At 38.7% G+C, this 24,508-nt stretch overlaps 1 protein-coding gene across 5 annotated transcripts; it reads right to left on the reverse strand.

Moving 5' to 3' along the window:
- Nucleotides 1–211: 211 nt before the first annotated feature.
- LOC112978908 (solute carrier organic anion transporter family member 1C1-like) lies at nucleotides 212–23,379 on the reverse strand. Of its 5 annotated transcripts, none has more exons than XM_026092696.2 (16): nucleotides 22,678–23,379; nucleotides 22,014–22,118; nucleotides 20,308–20,453; nucleotides 19,536–19,677; nucleotides 19,295–19,427; nucleotides 17,639–17,769; nucleotides 17,268–17,414; nucleotides 13,213–13,311; nucleotides 12,234–12,476; nucleotides 10,877–11,041; nucleotides 9,566–9,761; nucleotides 6,967–7,102; nucleotides 4,446–4,627; nucleotides 3,034–3,098; nucleotides 2,129–2,246; nucleotides 212–1,130 (listed from the first exon to the last, which is right to left on the reverse strand). In XM_026092696.2, exons 3-16 carry the CDS (start codon nucleotides 20,416–20,418, stop codon nucleotides 908–910), a joined length of 2,091 nt encoding a protein of 696 aa, XP_025948481.1. In that variant the 5' UTR covers nucleotides 20,419–20,453; nucleotides 22,014–22,118; nucleotides 22,678–23,379; the 3' UTR covers nucleotides 212–907. The 5 variants fall into 5 exon arrangements, with proteins under 5 accessions (XP_025948481.1, XP_025948475.1, XP_064371909.1 ...); XM_026092690.2 differs by having other exon boundaries at nucleotides 6,967–7,132; nucleotides 22,678–23,378; XM_064515839.1 differs by having other exon boundaries at nucleotides 6,967–7,132; nucleotides 19,536–19,637; nucleotides 22,678–23,377.
- Nucleotides 23,380–24,508: the final 1,129 nt, after the last annotated feature.

Genomic DNA, 24,508 nt, shown 5'->3' on the forward strand with positions numbered 1-24,508 from the left:
TTATTACAGATTCTCTCTAAAGTAGTCTGTCCATGGAAAGATGTGAAATCTGAAGCTTTCAGCACTGTATTACAATGCTTACTGGTGGTTCCTCAAAAAAATGAAGGAAATCTATATACATGTGGCCATTAGGATACATATCTATATACTGTAGTCATTAGGATAAATCTGCCCACATCAAAAAAAAACAAAGCAAAACAAAACAAAAAACTTAACTTCAATATCTATCAATTTATTGCATCAGTTCAGAGTAATTTTACTCAAATCCAATACTGAGATGTGTTGCAAAATTAATACACTATTTTCTTTTGTTTTCAATCCATTTTGATTGCTTACTGGTTTTGAGCCACATCCTGATGTCACTTTCTTATTCAGAAAGTGCTCACTGATGTTCATGGGGGCTCTCACCTGAGCATGGGGCATGGGACCAAATCTGTGACAAGGATCATCAAACAAGCAGCAAAGTCCATCACAGCAACTGGGCAAGTATAACTTGGTTAGCCATTCAGAGGAGTGGGACTAGATACAAGGCAAGAGGACTTGAAGTAAAGTTGGTTAAAAACAGGAAAATACACCATTATTGTAGATTTCTTCTTTTTAATTTCTCATTTGTATTCAAAATTATGACACTTGAAAAATTTTGGCCAGTCTTATAGTTGGTCTAGAAAGAGAACTGGGGGTAAGGAGGTTTGAGAGTTTCCTCAAATCTTAAAACTCTTTTTCCTCTATTGTTTGGGATGAGGAGGGGAAGAGGATATGATAAAGTAAATTAAAATTCAACAGTTCAGAAACATCCTTTCTTTGAACCCCAAAAATGTAAACCAGCTGTTAAAGTCAGTAATAAAACCTCTGTTGTGCTTAGAAAAACTGGTACATAGGCAGAGTTAGAAAAGACCTTGTTTCTTTTTTACATACATGTTTCTTCACCATCTTCTGAAATTCTTGCACCAGGCAGAGTTTCCTTTTTGTTGATATTAACTGGTTCTTTACCGGTTGGACTTTCTGTATTTTTAATATCTGTCATCTCTTTGCTGTCTGGTTTGAACCGTTTCATTATTAAAACATAGAGCACTAAGTACAGGAGACAGCATCCTGCCCGTAGTCCTGCGATGAGTCCAAGATAGATGTTTCTAGAAAAAAAAAGTGATAAAACATGTTTCTATTAGTAATGCTCGCCACTTCTGAGTGGAACCATGCAAGATATCAAATAGTTAGGCATAGGCATTTATTCTTAGCCAGGTATCAGTCCATGTTTCGAGAAATAACAGACAGAAAACAAACAATCTGATGATTTTGAGTCCTGGGCAGGCCCTGATCTGGTCCTACATTGCTAGCGGAGATGCTTCCTATGTGAGAAATGCTCCTTGTCCATGGACCACATTTTAGGACTGGGATGGGGGAGCTGCACAGCTGGGGCCCACCAGCTGTCCCAGGTGCCACCAACAGCACAATATCAAGCTCTTGGCTGCAGCACTTAACACACCAGCAAGCCTCTGCGTCCCTTCTCCAAGTGTATTTTGTGACCAGCTCTCTCAATAGCGAAATCCTATGATAAACTCTAATGGTAGACTCTTGCTCTGAAAATGCTCAACGCGTTTTTTCAGTCCTGGGTTTTCTCCCCAGTTCCAACCCTTCACATTCACACAAAAAGCTCCTCAGTTAAAGGACAGTTCAGCTGGGAAACAGCCTCTTGGCCTGGGGAGAGCAACTGCCTCCAGAAAGCGTTAAGACTTTAACTGGTCCAGGATGATCAAGATGTACTGGGTTTTGTAGATCGGTAAGGAGAGAAACCAGGAGGTGAGGAAGAGCACCTTCAGTACTACCCTTCTTCTAGGGTTGTTCAGTCTCCCCAAAGCACCACAGAACTCTTCAGTGCACCGGGGCTTCATGAAAGATACAGACTTTGGCAATGTAAAGGAGTGTACTGCAATGCTGTAAGTCAGATTTAATCTAAATGCGTGGCTTATTTGAGCTACTAAGGCATAGTCAAAAAAAGGAGTTTCAATGCTTGTAGTGTCCTAATTCATTTCTGGACAATTCTCACAGGCAAAAGTATGCCTCAGTCCTTGGTGGCCAAAGCTGCCTCAGAAGCCAAGTTCCCAACCCCTTGCTGAAGATTTCAGCTCACCTGAATGCTTTTGTGTCATATACTCGGCAAGACCCAGATCCCCCGCAGCTTTTTGTTCCCCATTTCAAGCAGGTCTCATCTATTAAGGCACCAAAATAAATAGGAGCTGGGAGTCCTCCTGCAAAGAAAAGTCTCATTACATGATCTTAGAAATACAGATGTCAGAATTTAAAATCATGGTGAAGACATGACAAAATGAATCTCACTACAGGTTTCTGCTAAAAAAAATGGGACAAAACATCCTGGTCCAGCTTTGAGATAACAAGACTTCTGATTTTTTTTTAAACCAAGTACTGAAAAGGAGTGGAATGGATGAATGATTACAGCATTGTTATTTTCAGTTCCAGTTCAGGGGGAAAAAAAGTCAGTAATTCCACTTTAATAGTATTTTCTATCAGAATTTTAACTTCTGTTGTTTAAAGAAATAGTATAACCAAAACTTGTCAGTCCCTGGTATGGAATCATGTGCCATGATATATTAATGTATATATATAATAATACACTTATTTGGGTATTATACAACTGTTTGCAATTAAAATGGTTAATTCAGTGCAAAGGGCTCAATCTAAGCACTTGATCAAAACCAAATATGTAGTAAGTGTGTTGCTGGACTAGTACTTAAAGACAGTCATAATGCTTTAATATAATGAACTAGCTATTTCAGCACTCGGCTAAAATGCAGAGATTAAGGGAGAGAACCAAATGACTAAAAGGGCTTATCTGCGTGGGGAAAATTTCAAAATGTTAAGGCAAGGTTTGCAAGAGGTAGGACATGGGTGTTAAGGACATCCAGACTAATCCTGCTCAGGTAGCTGGCCTGGAACAAGGACATCCCACCACCTAACTTTGGTCTCTCTCTTCTGTTGCTTATTTGATTTCCAAAAGAAAATGAAACAGAGCTTTACCTAGTACTCTACCACCTAAAGTTTCAATCCCCACAGCAAAGGATTTCAAGTCTGGTGAAACAGATCTGAAAAGGAAACAAAAATAATACATTGTTTTGATGCTTTGGGGAACAGTAGACTAAGATAGCTACACTGATGGCTGTGCTGTGAACATCTGCACCTGCCCCATCCCAAAAGTACTGTGGCTTACCTAGCACATTTCACCGGGACTCTAACTGAAAACATTCACCAAAGTTAAAGTTCAGATGTTGAGCCTCCTTCCATTGATTTCAGTGGATGAACTCTCATTGAGCTGAATGGGAGAACCTCTAGGAACTACTCTTGAATGTAAGAAGAGCAGGTTTTAAAGACTTTTTGGAGAGGATACATGCAGATAAAACCCACCTGGGTCTCTAGCATTTTACGGAGAGACAGTGACCATGAGTTTTACCTGGTTATAAAAGCACCTCATTCTTACCAGTGGAGACAAAGCCTATGTCCATCAGGCAAATTAGAAGAATTCACAAAAAGAGCAGAAGGGAGCGCTGAGCTGGCATGGGAGCAGACAGGAGATTTGCTCTGGCCTGTCCATTTCCCGAACTGCAGTTTATGCTAGGTCAGTATATCATATCTTCTTTCCAGCACTATTATTAATAACTGCTGATTACATGCACGAGCTGTCTGGCAGCTTTTCCCAGTAAAGTTAACCTTGTCTGTAATCCAGGCAAGCAATAAGAACAGCTGCACTAAGAAAAACTGCAGAAGAATCAGCAATTTAGGGAAGAAAGTTAGCTAGTGATGTGCACTGCCTGCTGACGATTGTAATTCACTCATAAGCACAAATGGAAAGAAACTTCCACGTGAAAGGCACAAAATACTGTCTTGTCTTCTGAGTATAACATAGCAGTGTTGCTTGACAATCAAGGGAACAAAAATAAAAAATTATTGCTGATAACATAATTCTTTATACCAGCTCTAGATAAAATAGACTATTGATCTTTTCACATATATCCACAACACAGACAAAATTCTGAGACAACAAAGCTTTTTGGTAAACCTCTTAACAAAGGTGAATGTTTTTTTCTTAAGTGAAAAGTATAGCCACTTCGGAAATGGGTTAGCACCATATCTTATTTCAAGTTCATTGCTCTGTTAAACACATCCCTGTCATTGGAAGTAAAATGTAATGTACAGAATCAGCACAAGGCCTAGCCATCATCAAAGTATGTACTAGGCCTTAAATTGGAATTAAGTGATTGGGTAGATGTACCATTATCCCTCCAAACAGAGGCAGATTTTAGAGAGCAGGGAAAGACACACAACCCCAATTTGATCAGAATGCCATTCCTCGGAACAGGAATGAAATGGTAGATATTGTACTTTGGTTCTCTTTTCCCCAAGCTTTATGGTCAAGGTAAGGCAAAGTATTTCACCTAAACATTATCATATATGTAGGAGTGCCTCCTAAGCATAAAATAAATGCACATGCGGCCTGTAATGCTAAAAAATAGGGAAATGTTTTGGTACAGCTTTCTCTTTGGCATTGTCCCAAAACTGCAGAGGAATTGCCAAGTCCATGCCCTTGTCCTTCCACACAGCTGCAATTGTGAAACACCTGAAAGAAGATGAGAAGAAGAATTTATTTAATCAGAATTCAGTGTATTCTGTGTACTACCTATTAGGAGGTAGATTTTTTCACTCCATATAACAGGCAGGCTGTTGTTTATGCTGAGAGAACCTCCTAATCATCTTTGCAGACCGATGGCCAAGTTCATTGGTATGCTCCAGCCGCTCTAAGCTGCTCCAGAGACACAAAGCAACTGTGATTCTGGTTTCAGCCATGCTGCTGCTAGGACAGAAAGTGCTCTGTGTGTGCTGAAGATGGGCCAAAGCTATAAAATTCAGACGTGAAGTCTGAAGCCATTCTGATCAGGGATGCTATGAAGTACATAAACAGCAATAAAGGTATAGATATGGGCCTGAAAATGCAAACATGGGTATCTATCGTTATGTATCTAAATCAGCATTTGGTCTTGGATTGAAAGGGGGCTCTGTCATAGCCATCGAAGCCAGCAGGCAATGTGGGTTTGAAAGCCAGTCCTACTGATGTGTAGTATGAGAATATGGCTACAGATATCACCAAGGCAGAATACATCGCCTGTCTTTTTCAGTATTGTTATGAGAAGTCATTCATGCTTCTGCCAGAAGACATGGTCATTCACACAATTAATATGACAATTTTGTTAGTTTTCATTGCTTTGCAGAACAATTTACAGGAATTTTCAAAGCTGTATAGTAACGGTTATTTGAACAGACAGGTGTGACTAAATCCCTCAAACTACTTTGAAAATGCAAGCTGATGGTTTAACATTCATCATTTGCCACAGCCTCCTTAATTTACAGCATTTGGATGTTTTTATGATGGTTATGTATAGGCTCAGACTAGGGTTGCTTTATAAACATTCATATATTTAAATATTTGTATTTGTAAATCTATTTGTAATGTATATACATACAAATGTAACATTTGTAAATATATTGGTAAATGTATTTGTATTTCTAAGTATATCTGTAAATTACATATATTTAAATATTTGCATAACAAATATTTATTTAGATTTTGTTTCTGGCTATAAACATGATAAGGTAAGACCTGGGGTTGACCTCTATGTATTTTCCCTGTAATGCAAAGCCTTTTCCGACTGAGGCTGTGACATAAGGAAACCTTGGTTCAGCCACTTAGTCTTCATAAGCACTCATCTTCAGCAAGGACTAAGGCTAATGCAGTCAGCTGCTCACTGAAGCAGGCCAGGACCTTTCACATGATCTGATGATGATGCTCAACTTTGAGGGTGATAAACTGCGGCAGAAAAGTAGTAGCAGTTACAAGAGCAGTAACACACTAAATGAAGCAAATGATCTGGTCATGCAGTGTCATCTTAACTGGGCTTACATGAAGATAGGCCTTGCTAGCTCTTTCCAGTGTAATTTGCAAATGACAAAACATTTCCTAGGGCTTTGGACCTACCTTTTCCAAATACAGCTGTGGCAGTAATAGCAATCCAGTCCCTGGTGTTGTTACTGTCTCCAGCAAGCAGTGCCAATGAGGACTGTCTACCTCACATCAGGCACAATGAACTGTTTTATGCTGCTGAGCTGAGCCAAACCAGCTAATCTGGCCTAAGGTAGACTAAAGATGACTCACGCAAAATGCTCCTCCAACAGAACTCTGGACCTGCTGGGCTCTTGAGGATGCTCCTCTGCCCATGGCCTAGCTGACTTAAATTAAAGTGATGGAACCGGTCTTAAAACTTTGAAGACAGTTTAAGCAGAGGTGAGCACAAAGGCCTACATTTACAGGTCTTCTGACTGTACAGTTTAGAGGTAGGGTTTATTTAAGTCAGCACAGCCAGGTTGACTGAATCCCCTGTGCAGCTGCTGCTCCACTGCTACAGCAGCTCGGGAAAGTAGGCAATACCAGTACCATTCATGAAACTGTCACTCACAATTTTACATAGATCTGCACATGAGTTCCCACCACAGGATTTGCTGATAAAATGACAAAGGTAAAGGGCTTCTAAAGCAGACCACTCTTAGCTGTGTTGGACCTATGCAATAAGAGATCTACTGAGAAACTTAAAATGAAATTTATAGTCATCTTGCTGAGAAGAAAATCATTTAATTTAAATTTCAAAAATTTAAAATAAAAGCATTCAAGAAATCTTAGTCAACAGTCTGGGAGTTTTACGTATCTCCTGAGTGGCTTGCTTACCTCCTCCCAACTCTTTTTAAAATCCTACCTGGAACCTTGCGTTCACTCAGTTGCTACTTCATGGTTAAACAGTACAGAATGGACATCTGTCTCCATGGGGTTTCTTAATCAAAAAGCCAAAAAAATGAATAGATTGAGAAATCCAGTTGTATGAATAATCATCTGTCCACCTATACATTTACCATATTCTTTCCAAATCCAGCTGATGATTTACACCCGGCAAAGCAGGCCGTCATGTAAGTGATTCCATCATCCCCACATACAGGGTCCCACTGATTCATCTTGCAGCTGCAGTCAGCATTGCAACTGGCAATGAAGCTGTTTTGGGGGAAGGAGAGATGTTTTACTCTGCAGGAAAAGATCAGGAAGAAACAAAAGAATTATGTAGTTGAATATAACTTCAGACAAAATATCTGAGAGTAGGTAGAAAAAATGAGAAAGTGAAACAACCCTCATGGACAGATGTCTGTTAGCATCCAACAACATCCAACAGACTGTGAAGCTGTTTTATGGAGACTAAGCTATTGTCAGCTAAACCAATGTTCTCTTGAGAGCTCATCTCATCTCATCATGTATGAACAGTTTTATGCACTATTGCTGAAAAGGCATGTAACTTGCAAAGTAGGTATCCTGGGCATTATTAAAGGGTAGGAGAACATGAATAAACACAAACTGGGAGGGAATATTTGATATTACATTTTTATTTGAAAATTCAGTCCAAGAAAAAGAAAAGCATACCCCAAATCTCTATTGCCAGTAGATTAGCCATGCTCTTCCCTAGTAGTGGAGAGTTTGCCACATTTGCATGTTGGAAGCGGTGATATAATACTTCCATAAAACTGCAGCAGCAAGGTATCCCTGACATTTGTTCACTGGATCAGAGCAGGCTAGTGGCAAAGAAACACAAGCACGTCTGAGGGGGAAGTGCTGCTTCCACCTCAGCTCTAACCATACGCAGCAGCAGCTCTGTGCCTGGGCCAGGCTTGAGTCATTTCTTCTCAGATCTCATTTCTTATGGTACCTTATCATGGACTTTTATAGCTTTCATTTTTATTAAGATTTCTGTAAGAAACATCTAACTGACGCCCAAGGTGCTAAGCTAAGAGGATGGCAACGAGAACTGAGAACTAAAGAAGTGGCCAACAGTTCTACGGGCACGGTAGCAGGGCTCAATTCTGAGAAAGTGTGGAGAACCCACAATCTACAAATCACCCAAGCTTTAAGGTGACTTACATCCACAGATTTTAAAAAACAAGACCTAAATTCACAAATTAAAGAAAAGGTGTTGAAATTTTTTCCTTTTCTTCATCCTTACCTCTCAATCCAAAACAAGCCTCATGGGGGCTACGTTCCTCCTAAGTTTTTTAGAATGGAAAATAACTGGTTTCCTTTTAGCCTTTCTTGTGATATGGCTGGTCTTCACACCATAAGTTATTAAACTGGTGAAAGAGTATGTGACTCACTTGACCAGAAAAGTCTGATCAGGTGATAAATTCTCCAGTCACTCCCAACTGTCAGGGACTGGAAAACCTGTAATTGCTCTTTCAGTATTTGCTATCTTGATATTTCACACTTATTCTTTAGTTCTGTCTACAGCATCTGATGTTGCACTCTGCCACAGTTATCACCACTGGCCAAAACTGAAATCCATTGCATAACTAACTTCAAAGCTGAACTGGGTTTCAGGTTTGCCAAGATAACTAGATATTTCCCTGAGCACATGCTCAGTTTCAAGAAACACGGGCCTGAGTTTCTGTCTGAACTGAAAAATCCAGCAAGCCCTGCTGGATTCAGTTTAATCCTTTAAAATCCCTTTAAATTTGTTGGACCAGACTGAGCTAAATTTACACAGTAGGCAAAGTGTTCTCAAAAAGGCATGACTGTGGTCCTAGTAAGGGAGGGGGAAATTCTGTTTGGGTAGCACATGCTTCTCCGGTAACCATTTCTACCTTCCAGTGGAAAAAAATAGACCCAGGTAGGTAGGTAGCTCCGGATACTAAGGGAGGCTGGTAACCACCAGTGCAGGCTGATAACTACTGAGCTAGAGACTGGTCCCTTCTAGACCTAAAGCCACTGGGGTGCTACGAGGAAGCCACCTTCAACACTTTTTGTACTTCCCACTCACTATGGGGCAGCAGGAGGCCAGCTTTAAATTAAACCTTTGAAATAAAATATAAACATTTCAATTGCTTCAGATCCAATTCATCTTAGTTAGTGATTTGCCGGTGTACAAAGGTACACTGCCTATCAGCAGTAAACAATTACCAAAAAGAAATGTCCAACTTAACTGAAACTTGAAAACCAAAGTCACAGTATTCTGCACATCCCCAGCACTAGGTATCATTTCAGCCTGTCAAGTCTATTTTAACTCCTAGGATCCTCTTGTGTGTGTTGCTACAAGGGAGCGATGAAATGATATAATCACAGTACCTTCACTGTCTGAGCTGAAACAGCACTGACTGACGCTAGCAGATAACTTGGTATGCTTTGGTTTCAGAGACAAATTAGTCAGCTTTTAAACACGCAAATATACACATATCTTTTATAAAAAAGGCTGTAGCAACGTGCTACAGTAAATCAACAGAGAGGCTATATTTAGGAACTCATCTAAATCCAGTTTAAAATGTTTTCTAAATTAGAAAGTTCTTAGTGTAGATGAGATTATGAGCCCAGGCGAGATTATGAGAGTAAAAGAATTCAAGTGCATGCAAAATATTCTGAACATAGAGGAAACAATTGTGGCAAGGCACACAACAAGCCCAAACCCAAGGGAATACATACCCAGAGTAGGGCACTGTCAATCCAGCCACTTGGAGTACATCACAATTGCACGTAAAGTACAGGAGATTTAACAGATATGCTATTACAAAGGTGATGCATGCAAACTTTGCCATTCCAGTTACATGCAGTTTGAATTTCTTAATCAAAAAGCCTCCTAGAAACATCCCCAGGATTGTGATGGGTAAAAGTACCACACCTGCAAATAAAAGGTAACAGAAAGATGTTAACTGCTGCCACTTAGACTTAGCGCATGGGAACTTCTTCATCTAATGTAAACCATTACACTTTCTGAAGATTACCGATAAGTCCCAAAAACACAGTGTGAAAGGAAGGAATGTCTGGTTTTGCATGAGATTCCATTTTGCTCTGAGACTGAATCATGGGAAGATCTGCATTTAGATTTAATATCTGTTCAACTTTTCACAAACTCCGGCCCTAATATTTACATGCCAAATACAGAGCTTTTACTTTTCTATTGTGAGGGGTTTGTCTTTCTCTGCATTGGTTTTATTTTACTTTATTTTATTTGGTCATGCTGTTTTTGTAAAATTTTACCTGCATCTGAAAAAGAGAAAGAAGAAAAAAAAGTTCTTTCCACTTTTGTACCTGACTCACAGCAAAAGCAGACCTTCTTCAGATTAAAGTAATGGAATACAGGTTCTGCAATGTCCTCAAATACCCTGGTTTTCTTGCCAGTTTATGAGACCGTGTTTATCCAGCTCTGCAAGATATTAATATTATTCAGCTTTTTTTTGTAGAGAACTAAAATGAAATTATTTTTGAGGGAACTGGCAAATAAAAGAATTTTGAGATGAATGAAAAGACCTGAAATTTTACACTTTGTTTTTTGATTGCTTATATATTGTTGATTGTTTTATAAAATTTGTATTTGTAATCAAAACATTTGAACCAAACTATTATTCTGGAAAGGAAAATCAGACATTTCTTTGGACATTTTTGAAATTAAACAATCATGGTTCTTTTAGTTGCTACTTAGTTGCAATTTATGTGGGGTTTGTTTTCATGAAGACTGACACAAATTCACAACCCCAATCTCATTCTTTGAAAAAAGCTTCCACTGAAAAATTCACCCAGTTCTAAAAATCCACTAGCTCACTATATTGGGAACACCAGGAAAATTAACACTAAAATTAACATCCACTTTCAAAATACAGTAGGAAACTAATAAACCTCCACACAGTATTTTTTTAACCAAAAAAAGTTCACAGAAGGTCCTCTTAAAATAGAGGACAAAACAACAAAGAAAATCTTCCTTTTTGATTTTAGAATAGAAAGAAGACAGGTACCTACCAATTAGAAAGATGGCTCTTGCCACTGATACGTTGAATTGCTGCTCCATAAACTTTGTCTCATAGGTTATCAATCCAACAAGAGAATTGTACTGCAAAATAGTGAGGAGCACATACACCAGGAAAATTGGGTTTCCAAACAGCTTCTTCAAAGTCGGTAGGAAATCTGCAATGGAGAGTTATATGCTGTACACCCTGCTAAACAGAGAAGAGTTGGTTTGGCATCTGTTAGCAAATAAACCTAACCTTGATTTAATTAATAGCAGGATATAATTTTTTGCCTATCAAAATATATGCTTGCCAAAGTGAGAATTTTCCCCATTGCCAACACATGATTTACAGAGTTACTGCTGCATGAAGCAGCAATGCCAAATGGTATGGTGGATGCTGGACTGGGAATCAGAAATCCTAGATTATCTTGTCTGGGACACGGGACTATTCATCAAAGGCGACACGGCTTTCAGCACTGATCATCAATGCCCAAACAGGAGAGTGCCCCAAGATTAAGATTCCCTATCATATACTAAGCAAAAATTTTTTGGCCTAAAGTAGAAGCCTTCGCAAACCATGTGAGAGCACCACACGCAGTACCCAGGGGTGACATTCAGAGAAAGGGATTTGGGGCACCTGGCCCAGCCAAAGGCAGGAACCTTTGCTGGGATCCTTGATTAGTTTACCTAAGTCTATAAAATTCAACAGTGAAGAAGAAAAGCTTGTGATTAACCCGTAGTCTAGCTGTTGGCATACTTGCCTAAAAGATCAGTGTTCAAAACACTTCTCAGGGAAGCATCCCATCCACTAATGGGTGCACGTGCATACATATGAATAAAACCCTTGTGGGACTGAGTCCAGCACTGGATACTTCGTTCTGATCTTAACTATACTAGGCTAATTTATCAAACTCAGCATAACTGAGCTCATATACAGGAACCATGAATTCAGTGAAACCCCACCAACTGCCAATGAGCTACTTAGCCATGTGTTTCCCTCCCATATGTTGGTCTCAGTTAAAGAGAAAGCTGCCAATAGTGAATTGCTCATTAATAAAGGACTGGGATGTTTCATGCCCTCCCCCTTCTTATGATTATAGCTGTAATAGATCATATGACAACTACTGTGTTGAACTGGGAAGGGCTCAAAGCAACAGCATGAGTTTTTTCCAACTGTCTGACATAGCAGGAGGACTGAAGCACACCCTCAGCACTCAAGTATAATATTACAATTTAGTGAGAGCACTTTTGTCCATCGTTTGCATTGCAGTAATGCATTTTGCTGGGTGCTGTGTAAACCCATGCTCAGCTTAGAATGAACCTGTGGGAGAGAATTCACATGCAAATGCTCGGGCCATAATCTTTCACCTTTTACTGCCTCAGAGAACTTTAACTGTGGCTGAACTGGGGGCTCTATTTTACAATGTTCCCCCTGAACAGACACAGGCAAATGACTAATCTTCTGATTTTCATCCTCTCCTTCTTTTGGTAAGGAGTATGGCAGGAACCAGAAAGGCAATGAAGCTATAAAGCTGACTGCTCCACAGATCAGTAATCCAAGCCACCAGGCACCAACCCAACGGGTATCCTTAGGATTTATGCTGATGGCACCTGTGAAATACAGAAAGACAGGAAAAGAAATTAAATACAATATAGAACAAATAAACTTTAATTTAAACTTTTATTTATAAAGTTAAACACCGGGAAAAAGCAGATTTATATTCCATGTGATGACTTAAAAGGCTGCTTGTATTAAATCAGCCCCATGCAGTCAAAAGTAAGAAGTGCCATCTAGACCCATGGTGACCTTTTCTGCTGCAGACTAGCCTTTCAACACTTTCTATGGGGCTGGGTGGCAGCAAGAGAGCTCTTTACCACCAAGGAAGAACTTCCCTTTCTCAATTTCCCACTGCCCCCTCCTTCTTCCAGCCCCAAACCCAATAGGTTTCTTCTTGAAGTTCCTCAAATTTTCTTGGGACTATAGACATATAAAGTGAATTGGACAATGAAATGGGATTTCATGTGGAGCTTTGTTCCATTTTTATTTAGAGAACCTAATTTTTGCCAAATGTCCATGAACAAAAGCCCTTCATTGTTCTCTTAAAATGGGGAAGGCCTTTCATTTGTTCATTCATCCTCAGCTACCCAGCAAAGGTGTAATAAGGGCTGTTCTGGTCACACTACAGCGCTGCAGATGTAAATCAAACAGCAACAACATCAGCTTTTGAGTAGCAAAAACCTTTAGAGAGCCCGCCTTTTTGGAGGAGTAACCTGGCAATGCACTGTTAGTATGCAGGTTCCTATACTGCAGCCCTCTCAGCTACAGCATCCCCTCACTGTCTCTCACCAATATCCACAATGCCAATATCGACCCACAGATTGGCGCAGAAAGATCCAAGCAGGAAGCCCAGGGTCGGCCCAAACATCCCCGCAGATCTCACCACACCTGTAATATGAAGGAGGCACAACGAGGCACAAGTGAGGAAGACATTGTGGGAACAAGCATCCCACTCCTCTGAGAAGAGGTAAAGACAAAAGTAAATGGGCAGACTCAGACTGTCTAAGCGTTAGTTAGTAGAGGCACGAAAATAAACTGTAAGCCACCAGACCGCTAGTTGCAACGTAAAGTGGGCTCCTTCACCCACAGAGGGCTTTGCTGAAGGCAGTGGGCTCTCAAATGGACTCCCACATGCATTTTAATTGGCAAGATCTGGGTCGCAGAACAAATACAAGGAAAGAGAATCTACACTGTAGTGATTTTTACCCACCTCTTCCTTGACTTCTCTCCTCAGATTTTTGTAGTTCTGCTGCTCAGCTTATGGCAGTTAATGAAAGAACATACGACTCTAGGTCCATTGAATGTATCATAATTATGTTTATAACTTGCATGATGTTTTGTGATTTTAGAATTCAGAACTTTTCCCCGTTCTGTATTTTCAGGTCTTTAGTTTAAGTAACAGCAGTTCAATTGACCATGTACATACAAGAAGACATGTTTCTGAAGTTTAGAGTCACATTTAAATGATAGAGGCAATAAAAGTGAACGCTGAGAATATTTTCATTGGGCAACAAGGAAATATAAATCTGGCTGTATTGGAATAAGGTACCTTATACAGAACCTTTGTTGATTCACTGAGCAGTAGGATAAGCAAACTAGTTAACAGATGAATTAATACGCACTTATGTACATACTGTATTGTTCTACCATGGAGATATTTCATTCATTAGTTTTGCAAACTCACTGCTGAATACAGTGATTGCTCAGCTAATGATCAAAGACTTCTGTAATGAATTCTGATAATGTAATTTAACCATATGAGTTTTCTTCTCTGCTTCATTACTTCAGTTGTATATTGCTTTCATTCAGAGCTCTTATTTTAATTCTTTGGAAAATCTGACCTTTTATGTTAAATTCTGATGCTAAAGCATTTGACTTGTGTAGAGTCAGGATTTTGACACTGGAAGTCAAGAAATACCTCTTTATGTTTATCAATTAATCTAGAGCAGATCTTACTACTCTGCACTATGAAAGCTCATCTCCAAAGTTCAGATACTCAGTGAAAAATTTCTAAAATAAACAGGTAAAAAACCCCAGCACACCAGTATCAGCAGCCCAGTATTTTACAGCAAATCTCTTTAACATACTATAAGTTATCAGGTAAACTGAGAAGAACAGGTGTAATAAAGTTCTTAACTTAAATTTTACATTTGCATAGCTTTTAAATTAAAGAACAACTTCACTAATCTAATAAGCTTACACCTATATCATGATAAGATAAAATCAAATAAGTTCACTGTGATATTTTCCTACTCTATTTTTGTATTTATCCTTTGTAGCTAATAAAAAGACTGAACTGTAAACAGTAAATCACACAAGCCTATCAATTAATCAGCTGCTGCAAGTAAACATACCTCAACCTAGCCCTTGTATTGATGAGTAACTATGACATATAATCGGTTTTAAAATTTACAACATACATTGGCCTCAGACATGTTTTTATTGAAGCCATTGAGTTCAATAGATACAGGATTATATGTTAGCATTCAACTTTGTGATGTAATATCATTCATTCACAGTCTCTCTTTCAGTGAGAAACCCATGGAAGTGGAGTACACCTCATTAAATAATTTTAATTGCCTATTATTCCTCTTACAGAATGCTAAATCTGAGTGCTACCAATGTTAATTAACCATGTCAACATTCAGTTTCAATTACACTTAGAAAGTGATTAAAAAAAATTGGCCACCAAAAGCTTATAGTATGGGCCAGATCCTCAGAGATATAGTGGCAACTCTTCTGGAGGCACCTAAGCAGGAGTTAGATATCTGAATACCATGAAATACCTAAGTTAGGTGATTAGTATGGGAGAATATTTATAAAAATAAGCAGTCAGTCAGTCTCAGACTTTCAAAGTTTTACTCCAGCAAAGGGCACTCTCAGAGCAAAGCAAACTGGTCAGAGCCTTACAGTCCTACCTCCTAATGAATACCAGTTGCTTGCAGACAGTGGGTTGGGTCGTTATGCCTCATAGTCATACGGAACAGTGACCTTACGTAAAAACACTTTTTAGGACTGTATGCAGTGTACAGTGCATCATACCAGCACGGGCATTAACTCAGGACCATGTTGATGGCCTGGTAGAACTACATAAATTAAAGGGTTGTGTAAAAAGATCAATTTTCTGTCTTATATAATTCTATAGCAAAGTTATCATCCCCCATTAAGTTCTGTAAGATAGTTAAAACAAAGCAGAAAAAAAAAAAGCGCAGTTTTTCCCTTTCTATTCCATTCTATGGCAGCTCAGGGCTTTATTACTATGAGCTGTCATTTGCACTACAGCTCTGCCAAGATCGTAATGCTGTATTCTACTGACATTTAGTGAAAAGCTGTCTCTGCCACAACAGTGGCATAAATAGTGGCACAATAGTGGTAATAATCTACATTCTTTCTCAGCAAAACATCAAAGAGTAGGAGAAGAAATGGAGACACATGAAGCTGACACTTCCAGCTCAGGGTCAAATAATGAGATCAGTGTTCAAAATACAACAGCAAGGCTTGACTTTAATTTTTCTCATTATATGACAATACCTACTAAATATTTGACAAAAATGCTGACATAAATTGACTCAGACAACTGATAAAAATGAGATATAAAAAGAGTTGGAGTTGGTAAAAAAGTGGAATTACAGGCCTGCTATATTTCAGGGCTTTCTTTTTTACACTTCGGTTAGTCCGTTAAAATATTGAAATCTTTTGATTGAATAAATCTCTGAAAAAAATCTATTCAGAATCTTAAAATGAAACATTTGGGTATTCTATTAAAAAATATTTTGTTTCAGTTGCATGACCCAAACAAATTTTCATTTGGTTGAATCTATACTATTCTCTGCGTCTCCTTCTGCTTTATATTTTTGGTCTCATTTCCCCAGTAGCTCCCAAGACATCGCAGTCTGTCCTGTATCAGACTCTGACAAGAAAAAAATTCAGCTGTACTTTTTAAACTACCAGTAATTATAAGCTCAGAGGTGATTAAAAATATTTCTGATGACTGGGGAGTGGAACTTGTATTTCTGTCATCTCCATTCACAATATCTCCATTTTCTTTAAGCTACAGATTTCCTCGTTACCAAATAAAGACATTTTCAATGGCCTTACCTTGCAGCCTCACCCATTGAGTTTTTCTTGAAATTAGGATGGTGTCTGACTATCTCTAGGACCAGCTCAGCTTCACCAAGTTTACTTTCAGCAGCAGTTCCAAGAACCCTCAGTTGCACAAAGACTCCAAGGGATAAAACCAAATTGGCAATAAATCAGTTAGCTTGGGTGTAAGGCTTTCTGTCTTGGGCAATAGGGTATCTTGCCTCAAAACAACAACAACAAATCCCAATTACAAGTGATTTGTTACAACATCTCAGCAAGGGTTTGGTTTGTCCTTAGGTAACTATTGACATTAAAAAGCTTTCATCAGCAAGTATGCTGCATGTAAAATTCAAAATGTCAACTAAAAGCTTCTGAAACACATTTACATTACTGAGATTAAGGATAACTCTGGTATTTGTGGATAGGTGATTAGAAAGAATTTATTCTCTGAAGCTGTGATACTGAAGGTGATATGCTAATACCAGATATGAGTAATAAACACTTGTAGAGAAATAAGTATCTGACCCTGTTTCTTTTCATCAGAGACAAAACTGGCACATGTAGCAGAAGCCAGCTGGAGAAAGCAAGAGGAGCCTCTGGGAAATATCCCTCCAAGACAAAGATGGGATCTCTTTAGCATTCCTTACTTGTCTCTGCACAACCAAAAAATAACCAAAATAGAGTAGGCAGATTTTTTTGCTTTGCTACAGAAATCTTAGAGAAAAGAGTGTTGAAAATAACATCACCCATTTGGATATTACCTATGTAAAATGCTGAGTTTTCTTCTTTAGAAAAATCATCAATATATGAAACCCCCAGTGGCATAACTGGTGCTTCCCCAATTCCACGTAAAAGGTTCCCCATCAACACAAAGAGCCACAGATAGGAACTTGATGTTTTCTCACATCCTGCAAGCCATAAACATTTATATTTTTGTGAACATAATTCTGAAAATACTTTTTTGCAACATAAAAATAACATAGCATAAAATATTTTTGTACAACCATAGCATCAGTTTGTACATATCAGGGTTTCTGATAGAGATTTCACTATTATGCTTTCCAATAAAAAGAGGGTATATAAAATGAGGATAAGCAAAAGACAAGATTCCAGTGTCGGATTTTTCGCTTACCGGAATTTTTCACTTCTCTTGGTGTCTCCATAGTATCTGAAACTGGATGGTCCACAGACAATGCTGTGGAGCAAGCTGATAAACTTGTAGAAGAGTTGTCCACAGTAACGGTTATCCTTTCATAATTATAACTGGAAAACAACTGTGTAAAATACAACTGACATATGAAAATCTCTGTTTTGCAAGAAATGAGTATGAGCCTTGTGCTCATGGGATTCCTGTTATATAAAGGCAGAGCAGAGGGGCAACTCACCTCCAGAGTGTCTATTAAAAAAAAAAATCTTCAGGTGGGGACTGCATAATGTCTTCTAATGGTTACCTAGTTGCTAGGCTAACTGCAAGTTAGTATTTTTCAAAATGCTGTGACCATTCTAACACCAATATTTTCTTTAGTTAAAGAGCCAAAAAGTTGCCCCAGGAATAAGGGATTGTTCTTTAGACTCAAAGACAGAGATCCATCCACATCTGTCTATATACAATAGTGCTGATCTTTTTCCATAGCGGCACCCTTTTTTTTAACCTATGTGACAGACAGGTAATATAGAAATAACTCTGTTAACTTAAAATTAGCTATCTCAGGATCTAAGAGTAATCTATCTGTGTATATAAAGAGATTAACACAGGCTGCAAAACCCACGTCCCGGGTAGGCTGTACTTAGACAGTCAGCTACTACCGCAAGTCTGCTGAGTAACCGGCAGCTGGCTTGAGTACAATCACACTACACTGGGGTGAATGAAGAGCAGATATTCCTTCTTACAGTGCTATCAAGTGGTAGCATTTAATAATATGATGGACAGCAGTGAGGCCTCCATGGCCGCTGGGTTTTGCACAGGGTTGTAAAGAACGGGTAATCTTCAGAACTCAGCTGTGAGTTTGAGATAAATCGGAGATTTCCCTAGCTCTGCTTCCATCCTGTGCTGTCCCCTGCAGCACAAGCTCCCTGCTATTTCACAGGCAGAGCAGTGATTGTGGCCACTTCCTGCACCACAGTCCTCAGGCATAACTCCTTCTATGCTGTCTTTATGGTAGGTATAAGTCTTGGAGCTACGAAAGATATACAGATAAATAATTCTAATTTTTGAGAGACAGAGGGACTTTATTTTCAACTACTCTTCTGTAAGGCTGCTGAAGAACTGAAGAGGCAAGAACTGCTTCTAATGGCTATGTAGGCACTACAGCTTAGATCCTAAGGGGTCTTTAGATACTTAACTCTCCCTGTGTTCAGTGGGAGGTAGGTACACAGCTTCATAATTTTAAAGAGCTCAACATAAATAGTCATCATGGAGAAAGAGACTCCTTCCAACAAGATCTCATTAGAGTTTGAGTATTTTAACAGGAGCACAACTAAAAAGATCTGTGTCTGTATTTATCCATCTCATGTGAAAAATTCAACTTAGTTTATGCATAATTATGGATAAGTTTCTGTAGCCATACACACACACTGTATTTCAGGTTTCTCTCTTACCTACTTAGCAGAAAGAGCTGTGCTTTCAGAAGGGAAAACAGAAAGTGAATATTAAAAAATCCACCCACTAAAACCTTCCAGTTATCTGGAGGAAACTACTATTGTCAAGGTTTTAACTGAGATGTATGATAAAAAAAATCCATATGATCAAGTTCAACTACTGCACACTGTGAAAACTGTCCATATTTACCGTCCCATTAGGAACTGAGGCATCACTGATAAAAATGCTCCAAGTGACATGATGAGACATCCAACAGCAATTACTTTTGGTCGATGAACTTTTGGTCCAAGGTAACTCACCAATACCATTACCATTAAGTTACCTGCACCATCAGAAAAAGATATCAGCAAGATTACAAAAGAAAAGCTGTTTGAGGGGAAAAATGTGTTAAGAAGGAGTATTTTTCCACTCTCCCAGGAAGTACACATACCTATCTCAAAGCTGCCATCAATGATGCCAACAATTGATGATGAAATTTCAAATCTCCTTTCAATTTGACTGGACATGCTCTTCATGTAGCTTCCAGAAAATCCTTTGGCAAAAAAGGAAAAAGCTAGAGCTCCAAGAAATATCTGAAGAGAGAAAATAATGGAATTTGCAAAGAAACACATTTTTCTTCATGGCTGGATGGCTCAGCAATCTACTCAAGGATCACAATGATCAGATACTTTGTTTTCTAATTCTGTTTCTTTTTCCACTGTTTTCATTTAAACAGAAGATGTTACTTGCTTTACCTTTAGTGGGCTGCAAAACCTCTTCTTTTACAATGAAGAAGAGAGTTGAAAGGCATTGACTCTGTGTGCCTTTTACCTTTCTACCACATATTGTTTTAGCTGTTTCCTTTCTTGGAGAAAATTTGCAGCATAGAGCTGTTTCTTATTGGTATTATTACTATGGCATGTTCTTATTACTCTTACTTTTTCTCTTCTAAAAATACCGATAAAAAGATGTAGCTGCTTTAGCAATTACTACTATGATTATACCACATCTGTAATGCATTCATTAGCAAAATATGGCACCATCTTTTAACTGTTGAATACACCTATTGAATTTGAGGTGCTTGCAATCACAACCTAAAACACTGTTTCCAATACATGTAGTGTAAAATACTACCATACAGAATTAACTACATTTTGATAGAACTTCAAATTATGTTTTTCAGTATTCTAAAGAAAATATATGCTGAGGGCTACTCTCCATACCTTTAACTTTGAACAATTATGGCACATCTGCTTGGCAAGAACTGCTCTGCCATTTTTGTCCTGGAATGGTGCCTTGTCTTTAAGTTGGCCGGTAGTGATTCTCCCATCCATGGTTTTCCTCCTCTAACTTTGATATGTAGGTCTTCCTGTTTGGAAAATATGACGTGAGTCACTATTATTTACATAGCAATAAAAGCTTCTCCAATGTTTTTCAGCATGCTAGACAGTGAGACACTACTTGAAGCAATTACACTGTAAAGTTTTTCTCAGAGGGGATCTTGAGCAGTGTTCAGAATGTCAATATAGTGATTTAAGGGTTGGTGCACCTGCTTTGGGAAATCTGCTTTTTAGGAGACTTCAGGACCTTGATTGGATAAAAGGGAATGTAGAGATAACTTTCTAACAGTTTTTAGAAATCTATATGGAGAAGGAAAGTCTCTGAGCAGTTGAAGGCTAGAGAAGTACGTAAGAGAAACATCTCCATTGTGCTTGAACTAATTCTTATATTCTTCCTTAGGTATTTGCTTCTGGTCACTGTCCCAGGATAAATGAAACTTTGGTCTGACCATGCACAGTTACTGATATTATGTAATATTCACAAAGATTTCCACTGACTTCATAATCTATGAATTTGCAGAAATACTGAACACTTCTCTGTACAATTCTGGCAGTACTCCTATGAATAAAATTATTTATTGCATAAATGTTTGTAGAATCAGATCCTAAATGATGACAGAGGAGAAAATAAAGCAAGGAATACGATAAAGAAAAGGATGCATTAGAAAAAAAGAGGGCAAAGATTAAAAGAAACAACAGTTATCTTCAAGGCATATGGGCCACAAGTTTCTGCAAAAAAGATGGTAATCATAGCTGTTTTAATGAGACTGCCAAAATTTTCTCATTAAAATTTAACTCTGATAGAAGGAGTTGTCTTAGCTACATGAGTTGATGTAGGTTAAGCTGATCAGGGAAAACCTGGTAATAGGGAGGATCTGAAGTGAAAAAAAGTATTGCCAAGTTGCCAAGTTCCTCTGTCAGAAAACGAGCAAAAGTTTTGAAATTAATGAGTTAGCTCTAACATGCATTGGCATAGATATTGGCCTACGACATTTTCTGCCCATTGATATCTCGGATGTTCCAGTTTGTAGAAGTGCTGCATTCCTCCAGGAACCTATCAAAGTCCTCCTCCTGCAGGCCTTGGAGGCCAGCTGAGCTCTGAGTTTCAGCCCTATCATGAGGTGTCATGAGGGCTCTTAGACACTTCAGGTTGCAGGGCTACTGCCATGTCACTAGCTAACCTGTAAGGATCTCTCTGTTCCCCTGGATTGCTCTGTTCTCCCAGGCAAGGCACTTAGGAGTAACTTGGTCCACCCACACCCAGAAAAGTCAAAGCTCTCTTATCCACCCAAAACCCAAATTAAGTTACTCTTAAAGACTGTGAATAGGTGCTAATGTCTAATAAAGAGATACAAAGCCTCATAAGCACTCACTTCAATTTTGTTATTTTTTATTCCAAATCCTACTCCAAGAGGACCCACCAAAAGGAACTATGAAAAGCAATCACGTGTGTATTACACAGTACTCCACATTATACGAAGTTTCTAAAAGGATCTAACCTTCCTTAGACCATTTTTAGCATCTCACAAATCAAAAAAGATTGAAAACAGCAGTTTTAGATAATTAATGTATGGTGAATTCAAACTTACCCCAGTCTTTACAGAACGTTAGCTGGAAGACAGAGTTCTCTAAAGCAAATACATTCTTTATCGATTTGTATTTTGATGATGATTAACTTTGCAAAATATCTGACTCTGTTAAATAAACAGTATTTAAATCAGTGATGTGGTTTTCTTCTCACAATATTTAATGTTATGCTGCCAGCCTAATAGTATACTTTAAACATATAGAAAATGCTGAACTATATGAACTCACCTTTTCCTCTGCCTAATGAAACAATAGTACTTTCAGTGACAACTCTATAAAAATCTGGACTTTGGCAAACCAGTTAATCATTGATACCAGCACTATTTAAAATAAAATGAATCAGAAAAAATACCATAAGATTTAATTAATGGCAATTTTTAAAAATGAATTAATGAGAATGAATAACTTGAGTACAGAGGGATAAAACATCCCACGGCTGTCCACAGTACTTATCCTTTAAAAAAACCCAATTGCGGAATTGTATTTTTGAACTTCAGATAATCTCTTCCAAGTTTAGTGACACCAAGATGTACACAGACCCTATTCTGTCCTGCACTAGCACACAGCCATTAAACAAACAAACAAACAAATGGAAAGAAACAGCAGAAGAGAGAGAGCAAGAGAGGTGGGGAGAGACAGAGAGATTCAGGGAGAGAGACAACTTACTTTGTGTCACTTCTGCGTCAGGCTGTTGCTTTCCTGTGCCCAAGGGCTTCCAGGCTTGGAGCCAGAGCAACGTCACTGCAGAAGTGCTGCCTACTCAAAGAAGTGGAGCACTCCACCACATTTTTTTAAATCCTGGATTTCCTTCTTATGGCGATTGCAAAACTTTCCCACAGTCAGTGATACAAAAGCTTTGCAAAGGAAGGCAGGTTTCTTGCGCTGTCATTACTTTGGCAGTCTATCTGCCAGCCTGCTAGTTGTGCCAGCCTCTCCCAGGAGGAACAACCTGTTTTCTTCTTTCTTTTTTTTTTTTTTTTTTAAAGTCTACATGCTAAAGCCGTTTTAAGCACCTCTACAGAGGAGACTTTCTGCCACTCACCACCTGCTCCAGCTACAGAGTGGCTCGGCTCATGTGCAAGTGCTCCGAGAGTTTTCCCAAGTGTATTATTTGCAAATACCGTAACTTGCACTTATTGATGCCTTTGCTGAGGGTTTCGGCAGAGGTGCTAAGGGATGACTCACCTCCTCAGGAGGATGTCAACTGTACCTTCACATCCGCCAGTTTGAGTACGGGCCCTCTGTGCCACAGCCCTGATAGAGAGGTGAAGAGACCCAAAGAGAAGGGGGTGTCCTCAGGAAATCACTGCCTCCTGTCATAGGCCTTCTGGGCTTTAGAAATCAGGTTAATTTAACACAACTGCATGCCATTCCCGCAGATGCCAATAGGAGATGTAGGATGATACAGCCACTCCCCAGAGCAGCGTGCTGGCTGCAGGCTGGCCAAACACAAGAAATTAACCTATTACATATAACTAGCCTGACTCTCACATGCTGACCATCCACAAATAGAAAATTAGCTCTCAAATCTAACCAGGCACATAGAGAGTGCAAAAGCAGTTAATCATTGTCTGCTTTAGAGCGGAACTGTCCATTGGGGGGGGGGGGGGGGGGAATCTGACATAAAGGTCCTTCCAGGTATTATAAAAAGATTCTGAAGAAAAGGGAGTTTTGCTTGGCGTCTTGCCGTCAACAGCATGGTGCTCACTTTTACAATGACAAGATTACAAAACCGGATTCATGTCTAATTAAAGGGCCATTCTTATTAAGTGATTTAAATTAAATATAGATCTAAATATAGAGAAAACAGTCTTCTGACTGCAATAACTTCACAAACCCTAGAAAAAAAGCATTGTGCTACCATCACTTTTCTTTACAGTGAAAGGTAAATTTCTGAAATCCGTAAGAGTTTGACAAAGTTTGGATGATGAGCCTTCATTAGCCTTTTCCATATAAAAGATTGATGCCATAAGTTAAGAGGTTTGCCAAAGATTAAATTGACTCAATAAAATGCATGGCAATGTATTATTTACTCCTGAAAGCTAAACTAAATTGTAAATTTGAGAAGTCCAGAAACATGCAAGTTCTCACTTTGCCCTGAAGCTTAGTAGTTAACTGCAGACAACCATTTCATCAGCCATGTTCTCACTTACCATTGGATTTTGCTTGATACACTTTTACATATTTTACTGTGATGATTATATATTCATTTTTTTAATTAGAAGTCTTTATTTACTTTTCTCACTTAAAGTTTCAAATTTTCCACTTTTCCTCTGTGACTTTATTTACACTGTGGTATGTCACCAGATACTCAGTGAATAGATCAAAATACAGCTCATTTCTAGCACTGTGTAAGAATACATGCAACACAGATACATTTTATGTATAATGGTTCTAATTACCATGTACCAGTATTAGTCTTTAAATACTTATTTTCTAGTTTAATTAACCTAGTTTTAACCTGAGGAAAGAATGTATGTATGAAACTTTCTTTCTC

The sequence above is a fragment of the Dromaius novaehollandiae genome, chromosome 1 (assembly GCF_036370855.1).
Source record: "Dromaius novaehollandiae isolate bDroNov1 chromosome 1, bDroNov1.hap1, whole genome shotgun sequence".
NCBI lineage: Eukaryota > Metazoa > Chordata > Aves > Casuariiformes > Dromaiidae > Dromaius > Dromaius novaehollandiae.